This window comes from Hipposideros armiger, unplaced genomic scaffold, assembly GCF_001890085.2.
Source record: "Hipposideros armiger isolate ML-2016 unplaced genomic scaffold, ASM189008v1 scaffold_44, whole genome shotgun sequence".
In the NCBI taxonomy this organism is placed as follows: Eukaryota; Metazoa; Chordata; class Mammalia; order Chiroptera; family Hipposideridae; genus Hipposideros; species Hipposideros armiger.
In genome coordinates, this window is record NW_017731394.1 from 1,830,905 (window position 1) to 1,843,691 (window position 12,787).

At 42.7% G+C, this 12,787-nt stretch overlaps 1 protein-coding gene across 4 annotated transcripts in view; it reads left to right on the top strand.

Annotated features, from left to right (window-relative positions):
- The window catches only part of KIAA1549L (KIAA1549 like), a 259,088-nt gene that overhangs the window by 188,932 nt on the left and 57,369 nt on the right, over positions 1 to 12,787 (top strand). For 3 of the 4 annotated variants that reach the window (XM_019639559.1, XM_019639557.1, XM_019639556.1), the window contains 2 exons: positions 3,518 to 3,645; positions 10,166 to 10,344. In XM_019639559.1, coding sequence (XP_019495104.1) covers positions 3,518 to 3,645; positions 10,166 to 10,344 — 307 coding nt within the window. The remainder of the gene's footprint in view (positions 1 to 3,517; positions 3,646 to 10,165; positions 10,345 to 12,787) is intronic. The other variant, XM_019639558.1, reaches the window with a different exon arrangement.

A 12,787-nucleotide genomic window follows, 5' to 3' on the forward strand; every position in this document is an offset into this window, starting at 1 on the left:
CACAACTAGACTGAAGAACAAAAGGACAGCAACTTGTCTGTTCCCCTCCCCCCAATTCCCCAGCACTGTTCCCATCCCCCCAATTCCACAATAAAAATTAAAAAAAAAAAAAAAAGAGATCCAAGAACTGATTCTTGGGATATTGCAATGCTTAGAGACCCAGATAGTGAAATAGAATCAACGAAGGAGACCAAAAAGCATCAGGAAAAAAAACATGAGAACAAAGTGAGAGTGGAATCCAAGAAGCCAAAAGAAGGAAATATTCTGAGGAAGGAGGAAGAGGATTGTCTGTATCAAATATACGAGTTTTTGTACTGGACTCGAGCAGCCAGGCTGTGTTTTCCCCCCAGGAGCTCTTAGCACCTCAGAAAAAGACACAGAGAAGCAGAACTGGATTTCAGCTTATTGTCAGAAAGAAGCTTGAGGGCATGTGGATTGGTTAACTATTGCTCCATAGCAAACCACCCCACAGCTTAACAGTTTAAAACACCCACCATTTATTTAGCTCATGATTTTTAATGGGTCAGCAGTTTAGGCTGCGTTCAGCTGGGTGGTGGTTCTGGTCTGAGCTAGGCTTGGCTAATCTCAGCTGGGTTCACTCAGGCCTATGTTGTCAGGTGGTAGTCAAATGGACTGGCTTGTTGATGATAGCCTTGTCTGGGGTGGCCATGTAACTGGGGCCTCTTGGCACATGGTCTCATCCTCCAGCAGGCAAGCCCTGGCTTTCTCAGAAGGCGGTTACAGGGTTTCAAGAGCAGCAAGAGAACAAGCCCCAAAGTGCAAGCACTGCTCAAGTCTTTGCTGTGTCACATTTGCGACGGCCCTATTGGCCAAAGCAAGATGCATCATCAAGTCCAGAGCCATTGTGGAAAGGGGACTACCCAAGCTTGGGCACAGGGAGATATGAACAAATTGGGACCATTACTACAACAGTCTACCCCAGCAAGGGAGAGCATTAGCAAGGCAAAATTGAAACATACAGAGAAATATATAGCTATTCCTGCAATAGGTGATTTATCTGCGTTGACTAGCAAAAATAGTATTGCCTACTCGGTAACTATTCTCACTTTTTGCCAAATACAATAAAAGCATGTTTACAGCTTATTTATCACCTATCTACAGGACACTAAAAAGATATAAATAGAATTGCTAAAATTAGAGTATTAACATAGCACTGCCAGGAAGAATAAAAATTCTTTTCCACCCATTCTAGTTAACTTATGTAAAGATTTCTTTAAAAAAAATTTTTTAGAACAAACATTTCTTCTTTTTTTAAATTTTATTTATTTATTTAAAAAAAATTTTATTGGGGGACAACCATGGTCATTGGCCACACAATGCCCCCATGCTGACTCCTCCAGGGAGGGCGCAGCTTACAGTGGCCCATTCGGGGATCGATCCAGCAACTTTGGTGCCATTAGCATCATGCTCTAACCAACTGAACTAACTGGTCACCCCCCCCCCTTTTTTTTTTAAAGATTTTGTTTCAAGCACTTCTTCTTGAATTACCAAGAAGTCTACTCTTGCTAACCAAATTCAATTACTTATGCCCATATTTTCCCAAACTACATCCTTTATATTACTAGTTTTATGGAAGATTAAACAAGGTGATTTTTTTTGAGATTTTATTAGGGAATTGGGGAAGGGGAACAGCCAAGTTGTTGTCCTTCAATCTTAGTTGTGGAGGGCGCAGCTAGCTCAGCTCCAAGTCCAGTCACCATCTGGCTGCCCATCAGCAACTCATAGCCGCTCAGCTCAAGGTGCTGTGTTCAAACTTAGTTGCAAGTGGGCATAGCCCACCATCCCATGCAGGAGTCGAACCAGCAACCTTGTTGTTAGGAGCATGTGCTCTCACTACCTAAGCCATCCTGCCACCTGCTGGCAGCTCAGTGGCAGCTCAGCTCGGGCACGGCTCACTGGCCCATGTGGGAATCAAACCAGTGATTCTGTTGCTCAGAGATCACACTCTTAACCAACTGAGCCACTTGGCCAGCCCAAGACGAGTATCTTAATGACAGAACCTATCAGAGCCTTTGATATGCTAATGTTTCTTAGGGCTATACAAAGAAGGAATATAGTAAACACCGTTTCCCAGACTCACTCTTGTCTGTAGAACTTTGGCCAGGAACATTTTATTTGACCCCAGTGTTCTGTGGACCACTCTTGGCAGACGCTGCCTTACCTCATGGCTGTGAGTGGGTGCTTCTCATTGTTCATGGTTTTAGGGTGCTAAAGTACATGCAAGTGTACAGAATTGAGAGTTCTAAATTCCCCGAGGATGATGAGGGAGAAGGGAGGAGGAAGGGCAGCATTCACCAGGATACACAGCTTCCCATTAGGTTCTGAATTTGGACATTTGACAGTAGAAGAACAAGGGTTTGATGAGGTCTCTGGATATCTGCCTCCTGGGTGTCTCCCACAAAGGGAAGGCGATTGGTCTTTACGCTCAGCCTACCCACAGGATAGCACGACCTGAAGCCCGAAGAGCACGAACCTCAACAGAGGCTGTCAAGAGCCCATTTTCCCACGGGGTCCCAGAAGACCAGAGTCTGCCCCGATGGAAGGCAAGAAAGCCCTGGCTTGCCCTGTGTAAAGACTTGCCTTGTCTGGGGCGTTGTATTATAGAAGACGAGAGCCCCTACCTGCTTGGGGAGCTCTGGCTTCCGGGGCTGATTTGCCACCTCCCAACTCTGCCCTGGACAGAACACTTCACCTCCTTGAGTTTCCCATTTCTCACTTGCTAAACGAGAGTGACAATCCCCAAATCCGTGGATTGTCATAATGACTCATGAACAGTTTTGAAAGCATTCAGCATTGTCCTTGGCACATAGTAGGTGCTCCTGATGCGGAGCTGTTGGAGAGCATGGATGGTAAGCTCTATGTACCTGTATGCCTGGCACAATGCCCAGCACAGAGCTGATGCACATAAACTGTTTCCTGAGTGAATGAATAGCTCAAATTGGTAGTTTCAAATGTAAGCCGTTATCAGTTAGCACAGGTAAAGAAAGTGTGTGTGTGTGTGTGTGTGTGCATGTGTGTGTGACAGTGAAGAATTCAATGATGGAGTGGCTTAGTCTTTAGTAATCAAGGTATATTCTGTAAAGAGAATAGCCAAAGAGAACTGTGATCCACGCAAGTCCCTGAAGATGCTATGTGAATCAAATACTCAGCAACACTATCCAAAGTGCTATCTTTGAAAAGGAGCATGCTTAAAACACCATCGCCACCGTTTCCATAGTCACTGGTGGTTAATGAAAAATAGATGGGAACTGAGGGCTATTCTCATTGAACTTCTCTGCAGAGCAAAGCGCCAGTAAATGCACTTCAGAACAACCAGCTACTTAACCCACACTATAGTATGATGTGTGCTTTTTGTTTCTTTTCCTGTATCATTTCTTCTTTGTGGATAAAACCAGAAGGAAAGACTACAGACATAAACTGTGCAAATAAAATAACCTTGAGAGGAGGCTGCTCTAGTCGAAACTTACCATCTCCCTGTTGCTATGGTTACCTCCAGCAGGTCGCCCAGTGAGAATGGCTCTGTCATCAGCAACGAATCAGGGAAGCCCAGCTCAGGGAGGCGCTCGCCCCAGAATGTAATGGCACAGCAGAAAGTGACAAAGGAGGAGGCACGGAAGAGAAATGGTGAGAAGCCTTCCCTGCCAAGCACCACCCCCAAGCCCGTCCCACACATGCGTGGACACGGGCATGCACACACTTACACACAATAGTGTGCTTTAACCTTTAGTTCTTCATTCTATTGTGTCCTGCAAAGGCCAAGAGTCAGTTTCTTACCTACCTACTGGGATATCGCCTTACCCCTTTCTCTGAATTATTCTGTCTCATGCTTCCTGTCCCCTGTTCTCATGGACTTGTGCAGGGTCTTGGAAAACTCCATGCAGAATGAACTGATATTTGCTTAGTGATTTTTCTAATTCTTGGGTGAATCGACATTTCTAGCACCAGGTCCTCTAGGGTGACAGGTCTCTGAAATGCTGCTTGTCTTGGAGATTGCCCCATTTTCTTGCTCTGACTCCCTTGATAAGTTTCAGGGGTTCAGTCTATGCCAATGAGTCCAGATACTGCAAATCCACCTCTCTCAGGAAAAACAGCATGGAAATAAATCTATCATCATGAAAGTCAGCCCATGCTTCTGCCTTTATTCTCCAGGGAAACTTAACTGTTGAGTGTCTTTCTCAAACAGATCTTCTCCCTCCTTAAAAAGGTTTGATGTTGGGGTTTATTTACAAGTCATCGGAGCTACCCGACTGTGCTGTGACACCATCTACAGATCACATCTGTCGAACACCATCATGCAGCCTCCCTCTCCTCCTGACCCCACCTTTGTTCTGACCCTCCTCTCCACTTCGGTCTTTCCACTTGTGATGCTGGATTACTGGATCCCAGATATAAGTACCCGGTGCTGCCACTCAGATCAGGGAAAATTCCTTTTGAATTTCAAAGGATTGTAGGTGGGAGTCTACCAAAATACCAGGTGAAAAGCCAAACAACCTGGCACTCTGGTTACCTGTGCTTCCTTTTCAAAGGACTTTGATGAAGTGTGGTTCAGGGACTGTCGCTTAAAACTAGTGCCAGAATATTCTTTTGTTTTCAAATGTCACTTACTTATTTTTTTTTCTGACCAAAGAAAGAAAAGAAGTAATGCCACATGGGCTTGTCTTCCGCAGAGAAAATGTGGTCCCTGGTCCCAGCCTTTATATAAAATATTTGTTTAAACTGTCATACTGATTTGCTGCTTGAGGTTTTGTTTTTCTTCTGAATTCATCATGCTGTATGTAACAGGGCTGCACTTCTCGCACCAGAATCAGGATGTGAAATGTGGGGTGTTCCTGGGAATATCTGCCCTCCCTGGGACCCCCAGAAATCCTGCCCATCAGCTCCCTGCCAAGCCAGCTCACGGAGGGCGAGTGGAGCTCTGATTTGTGAAGCGAGCTGTGAACTTAGCGACTTTCTTCTCTTCCTTCCCAGAGTGAGGTGCTAAGAGAGATGACCAGAGGGAGGGAGGTGACACAGAGAGAACGGACAGTGAGGACAGAGGGGAAGGTGGTTTTAACTAAGGGCTACAACTGCCGTCGCCCCCTAACCAAGATGCCCTCCCTGCTTCTACTCCTCTCTCCCCACTCCTCCCTGCCTGCCTTTCTTTATAGTCTTCCTGGAAATATATAAAGTTAAGTCCAAGTCCGCCCTCCCCCAGGTGCCCTGTCACCCAACCCAGTGCTCAAATGACGTTTAATAACTCAGTGTATGCCTTATTATGCACATGACAAGACACACTTATCTTTGTTTCTTGTTCTATTGCTTTGTTTTATTTTATAAAATGGGATCAATGTACACATTGTTCTGTGCCCTTTTTCTTGCATAAAAATGTGCAGAATGAAGACTCCTCTGTCAGTAAATATGCATTTACAAGATGATGCCTTTCCCTCACCCCTGCTTTTAATTGGTAGAAGACAGGGGAGCAGGGCCAGTTTCAGGCCCTATTAGTCCCCACCCCAGCTGGTTAAGACATTGATCTGCTCTAAATGCTCCTGACTACCTTCCCCATTCTTGTTTTTCTACCCTCTCTACCTTCTTCTTTATTCGTTAGGTCACTTTGGTTATTTAAATAGCAGGGTTAGAAATAACAGCGGGGGGCATGAATAAAATGCAATTACTGTACCAGGTGGAGGTTTTAATGTGTTGGTTTTTTTATTACTAGAAATGCCATCCTTTCTCCAGGTTCCCAGTACTTAGTTGCATTTTATTTTTGCCAAAAGTAAACCCAGTGAATTTGCAAGGCTGGTTGCATCTGTTTCACTACAAGTTCCCCTTTGGTGAGGTTTCAGTTTGAAATTTTCAAATAGAAATGATAGGACCAGCTCGTTCGATGTTAACAGATACCGAAGCACATCAGAATTCTAAGATAGACCTTAAATGGAACCTACGCTTGTCCTTTTTTTTTTTTTTTTATCAAAGAGCTCCACTGTATCCTAATGCTAGGTTAGGGTTCACCAAAAAAGTCCATAGTGGTGTTTTATTGGATTGGAATATGAATGGGAGGGAAGGAGGGAGGGAGAATGCAATTGTGGAGAAGACAAAAAGGTATCATTTCATCACATTGTCAGCTTGCAAAAAGTGCTTTGCTGTGTGACTGTGGCCTCTGAGAATAGATTCTCTTGGTACGGGACATTCAGATACTGATGTTTATGGCTCAGTATCCATTCTATAAGTCTGGGTTACTTAGGTTAATTCATAAATGTTAAAGTACCAGGCTGCCATTCTAAAACTGTTCTTGTTTTCCACCAATTTTGTGGTGTGTGTAGCTTCTAATCTTTTACTTTTGTGAAAATAAGAACTTTAAAGGGGAAAGACGCTATCCCGCTAGCAACATGGCTGGCGTGGGTCCTTGCAGCTCAATGGCCTCGTCAGTTACCATAGCTGCAAGGCAATTTTAGAGTCTGTTTGAAGACTATGTTTAAATATAAGTGGGAAAGATAGATGTGAGAGCTAGGATTTTGAAAGCAAAACGATTTGCAGGGTTTTTTCCACCAAATACACACATTTCAGCCTCTGAACTAAAACCACTGTCGCCTTAGAAAGAGTGTTTTCCAGGAATAGAGTTAAAAATGAGTTCCAGATCAGAACATAATATAGGTATTTGCATCTTCAGTCATTTAAGAGCAAAATCTTCTGTAAACCCTTAAGTGTGCTCCTTCCTTTAAGCTCCTTCCTTTAAGAGATTTCACTGTCAAGGCTCAGAATCCAATCGGTCCTTGCCTCCTAATAGTCATGGGGCATGTGGGGCCGGAGGAGGACAAGAATCAGACAGTTTAGAGCACCCTTGAGAATTTGTGAGCTATTAGCTCAGAAGCATAGCTTCGGTTTTAATTCTTTCTTTGACTTCCCAATGAGACAAAGCCTTACTTATTATCTGATAAACAACACCAGAAGGCAGTGATGCTAGTTATACGTTATTTGTCTCTGAGCTTTAATGAAAATTCCAGAAAGAAAGAGCATGCTTTGTTTAAGAGCATTTTTTGCCTTAAATGAGAGGGCTCCCCCAATGCCAATTCAAACATGAAGAAATGAAACTTCCCTTCCCAGCCTGATCTATAGAAGTTCAAACCAACAGAACAAATAAGATAGAACTAGATCCAGGCTGGTTGTTTCGTAGCACTGTGATGATGTGGTAGTATCTAGGACACTTCCTCAGTTTAACTGTGGCCCTTTTGTTTAGCATTCTCTCATGCTTTTTTCATTAGGGACTAATTATGCATTAAATGTTCCCATGAACCTGCTATAACCACACAACATTTTAATGTATTAATATTTAATGCAATACTTTTTAATGTATTTTTTCCATACAGTCTTCGGGGGGGGGGATAACTAATTAGTTTCTCTTAAACCTAGAGGAATTATTTTGCAAATCTGAACATGACTTTTTTGAGAGTGAGGATGAAAAGGAACTGTCGTTTGTACAGTTTCCAGTGTCCTTTTTCTGTCTCACCAGGGTTCTACTTCTCCCCTTATCCTGTCTGTGGGGCAGGAAGCAACCCAGAAGCAATCAAAATGCTAAGTACCATCTCTTCACCCTCTGAACAGTTTAGTAGTGATAGCATGACTTTCATTTCTACATGTTTACCTGTTCCACAGGTATTAACATCTCCTTTTCAAGCCAGGAAATTTTAGCCATTCCTTTATTCATTCCTTTGTCCAACAAATCCTATTGCAAGCCCATTACATCTGAGACATTCATTATTAAAGGCAATAGGCATCACCTTTAAAAAGATGGGCAAGCATGGAGCTTATATTCTAGAGGCAGGGGTGGGGACAGGTGAAGTTGGTACAACAACTCAATAGTGGTAAGTGCTATGAAGAGAATATCACAGGGTGATGGGGCAGGCTCTTTTAGATTGGTGGATAGGGAAAGTCTTTCTCAAGCTGCAACTTATCAAATAAGATGGAACTAGACATGTAAAGATCTGGGGAAAGAGCTTTCCAGCAGAGGGAAAAGCTCAAGCAAAATCCCGGAGCTGGGAATAGGCTTGATGTGTTCAAGGCTATTTTAACTGGAGCCGAGTGGGGAAGGGGAGACGCAGGAAGTGAGCTCAGCAAGGTGGCCAGGACCGGATTGTATCGGACCTTGTCAGCCACACTAAAGACCCTGGATTTTATTTTTAAATACGTGAACCCTTCAGAGGATTCTGATCAGAGGAGTGCTGTCCTCTGGTTACCTTTTGAAAGATAATCCATCCTGGCTGCTGGTAGAGTTTGCATTTTAGGGGTAGGAGGACCATAGTAGAAGCTTGGAGGAGGGAGGTTGTTTAGGAGGTGTATTAGTTACTTATCGCCGCATAACAAATTACCCCGACACCTAGTGACCAAAAGCAACAATCTTCACTTATTATGTCACGTAATGTCTGTGGTTCAGAAATTCAAGAGTGGCTTAGCTGGGTGGTTCTGGCTCAGCGTATCTCATGAGGTTGCAGTCAAGATGTTGGCCTAGGCTGTAGTTATCCAAAGGCTCTGCTGGGCCAGCAGAAGCCGCTTACTAGATGGCTCACTCACAGCTTTTGGCAGGAGTCAGTTTCTTGCCACATGGACCTCTCCACAGGGCTGCTTGAGTGTCCTCACAACATGGCAGCTGGCTTTCCCCAGAGTAAGTGATCTAAGAGAGAGCAAGGTGGAAGCCACAATGTTTTTTTAATGACCGAGCCTTGGAAGTAACACACTGTCGTTTCTGCAATTTCCTTTTTAGTTACATAGGTCAGTCCTATTCATTGTGGCTATGAATAGCAGGAGGCAAGAGTTACTGGGCACCATCTTGGAGGCTGGCTACTATAGATGGCTTTCCTAGCAGTTGTCCAGGTGGAAGATAAAGGCAAAATTTGCCCAGCAAAACTCTACTCTAAAAAGACATATGCAACAGTAACATGTCTAAATAGAGATTTTCTTCTGTCATTGGCTGCTTGGTGGCCTGCGATTTGCAATTAAGTCCACAGAACCAAAAGACACTTCAATTCTAGCCCATTGTTAGACTCTGAGGTGTTTTAGCCACATTGTAGAAGAACAGTTTACTCGGCTTGATTTGACAAATCTCTTGTGATTATGATAAGTGGCAGAATGATACAAATTGTGTGTTTTTCAATAATTTAAATAACATTCCAATCTCTTGAGCAGACAGGAGAAAAGATGAATATACTTCTATTACATTCATATTTTTATAATACCTATTTTGCTCCTAAATTGCATACTGGTTTAGTTGTTTGAACAGGCTTAATTTATCTCTTGCCAAGCCATGCTCAATAAACTGTCATTCTTATAGTCCGTTAATCAGAATATGCTATAAGAACTGTAAATCAGCAAGATACGACTGGCCCTAGAACTTCTTCTGTCAGTTTAGTTATGGAAGCGCAGGGTAGGCTGGTGTCTTCCAGCAACCACAGTAAAATTATCTGTCAGGCAAGAATTAATTTAAAAGAACGTAGGTGAAAAGTGCTCTATTTAATTAGGGGAGTTGTCTGTAGCTTTAAATTAGTTTCTCTGTTGGTTGTTTCTTAGCTTTCTTTTGTTCTAGATGAATGAAAGAAACCAAAACCCAAATCACTGGAAAAGCAGCCTTTACAAAGAAAAAAAAAGTGCCAGCAGCAATTACTGTGGCTGGTTGACCAGGGAAGACTGTTGTTACCTTAATGTCATGCAAAAATGGGTAGTTTTGGTGGCAGAGACTGAACTGAATGCTGTTATTTTGTTGATTATCATATTATAAGAATATTCCAAGTTTTGGCCAAATTGTGTCTTTCCCATCTCTGACTCAAGTATAGAGAAAAAATTTACTTTTTTAAAAAAAAGTACTTTGTCACAATTTTGAAAGACTGGTTCTCACTGTTGAAATTCAGTAAACATTTACTGTTTAAAGGTTTTTACCTTTAAAATTCTTTCCTACCAATTGATAATGCAGTGGATGGATGCGTAGTGCAGATCTTGAATTTAAAAGAAATACACCAGCAGCAGCGAGCCCTTGGCACAAAACCAGAGGCTGTTGTTCCCGAGGTCATTGTGAGTAAAACAACGTCCTTAGGCTGTGAGTGTCACACATAAATTCCCCCATGATCGTGCAAGCTCCCCTACAACCATAAAATCGATGTGTTTATTTGTGTCTTAGTGCCAGCGAGTGATGAAGAGGAAGGAGCAGTTCTTTTTGACAGCTCTGGCAAGGCGGCTGCTGATCCCTTTGACACATCTTCTGGATCTGTGCAGCTCATCGCTATAAAACCCACAGCCCTCCCCGTGGTGCATCCCACCTCAGACAGAAGCCAGGAGTCGGCAGTCCTCAACGGGGAGGTGAGCACCAGAGGGCCCGGAGCTGGAGAAAGCCAGTAGCAACAACTGGGAATGCCGGGGGCAGCTTCCGTCCACGTGTACAGGGCTCTGTCAGTCATTTTTACCTCTGCATGTGCTGGCCTCAGCAGAATGAGTCAGGATGCAAGTGACCCCAAAACAAGCTTGTTGGGTGATGTTTTCAGAGCATTTTTTACCTTCATTAGAAAGCCCAGAGGGGACTTTTTAAAAACTGTAGTTATGAAGAGAAACTTTGGAAATTCTTCCCCACCCCTTACACATGCACACAGCCTTTTACTTTCCTGATAACACTCCTAAACCGTTCATTATGGGATGTCAGTGGTAGTGAAGATGAGAGGGGCTCGAACTGAGAGGGAACTAGAGAAGGTATTGCCATTCGAAAGGGATGTGGCCCACGATATAAGCTTTGAAATGAATTCTACTCCTTCGAGCAAGCTTCAAACGACCGTTTACCTGCTTCCAGAAGGATCTCTATGAATATCATGACGGTAATCAATTTTCCTAAGAGTCTGAAAAAAATTTGTAACACACGGCAAAGAATAATGATTTCACCAAAGAAACGTGGATGAATGGATGATGGATGGATGGGTGGATAATGGATGGATGGATAGATAGATGGATAGATAGATAGATAGATAGATAGATAGATAGATAGATAGAGGCAGTTTAGGGGAGAGCAAGTCAGATAAAAATTATCTGCCATTCCTCCATCTTCTGCAGCAGAATGGTGAGTCGGCTGAAGATGTTTATTTACCTTTAAGAACACGCATATGGAACCTGTGTGTGAACATTTACATTACACATGTGTGCACACACACATACTTAAAGAAACTGAAGCCAGAGGGGTCAAGTGGCCTGTTAAAATCATGCTGCAGGTTACTGTAACAGCCATTATGTTCAGGTCCCCTGGCTCCCTGTCCAGTGCTCTTTCTCTCTCTTTGATTTACTGTGGCCCATCAATGAAAAACAGCACTGTGCTTAAAAGAATATGAACTCACAAGACATGCTATAAGTATTGGAATCCCAGCTCTTCTCCTTACTATCTGTGTGACTTTAGGCAGGTTAGTTCGTGTCTCTGTGCCTCAGTCTCTCCATCCGTAAAATGGGGCTGTTGTGAGAAGCAAATGAGTTAACAGTGTCTAGCACTCAATAATCACGTTATTATCATCATCATCATCATCAATTAGTCTGCCAATGAGCAAGGATTCATTGATCATGTACTTTATGCCCCTTGGTTCTATCATTTAGGAACCTGGATATCATCTTCTCAAAGCCAATCACGCCCACTGAATCTTTCCTTAGGCTCAGTTCTGCCTCCAGACACGTAAGCCAAGTTATTAGAGCCTCTGAGGTTGTCGTTAATGCTCTGGTAACTGCCCTTGATTAAGACTCTCTGCCCAGTTATGGACTCAGGTAACAGCCGCCATGTCTGGATCTTTTCATCCCAGCTTAGTGATATAAATGTCACAGGGACAAATGCCAAATCGCAACTAAATCCAATGTACCACTCCCTTTACCTGCCAGACCCATCACCCTGTCACAGGAGGAAAACAGATGAGCATTTTCCCTATCCAGAAATTGATACTTGTTCATTTTGGTCGTTAAAGGAATGGGCCTTGCTGGCATTAGGTTTGGAAAAGAGCCCTGAACTGTTCTCTGTAATTGGCTGTCTTGTGCAGTTTAGAAAGTCTTACAACTTTCTTCTTCTCTTTTGAGTGGCTTCTTTAAGCAAAGAAAGCACAGTCCCAAAGCCATAAATCTTTCTTTTATGTATCACAGGAAATTATTGTAAGATTATTCTAAAGAAAACATAATAACAACATAGAAAGTTCAGAGAATAAGAGAAACATCACTGTAACTTTCCTGCCCTCTAGCATATCCTCTGTTTTCATTTTTGCACCTTCTCTTCAAGTTTTTTTTATCAAACTTGTGTATATTTTAGAATGTCATCATACACAGACAACTTTGTATCTTGTATCTTACGCATTTGCTGGGTTGCTGTTGTCTTTCTGGTTATCATTTATGACTTAGTTGAGAAGGCATACCATTGACTAGAAAGCTCATCTCCCATTTTTCAAACCTTCCAGGTGTTTTTTGTCGTTAGTTTTGGTTTTGGTTATTATAAATAACATTGCAATGAATAATTTCATGCATGACTTTTTTTTTTGATTGAGGTTATGCATTTTTGGCATAGCTGCAGGAGTGATGTGCCCTTTTGTTATCATCGTGTCAGGAAGTAATTGATATTGATATGTCTGATTAGTGATGTTAACTTTCATCCCTGAATTTGAACCTCTTGTGGAATGCTGCTTTAGGAGAGATTCCAGAAATGGGATTCTTGTCTCAGAGGATGTCACACTAGCTTCTTCTCTACTAGTTTTCTCGGTAGCAAGCAGGATGAGGGGACAATTAAGACTTATGAAAT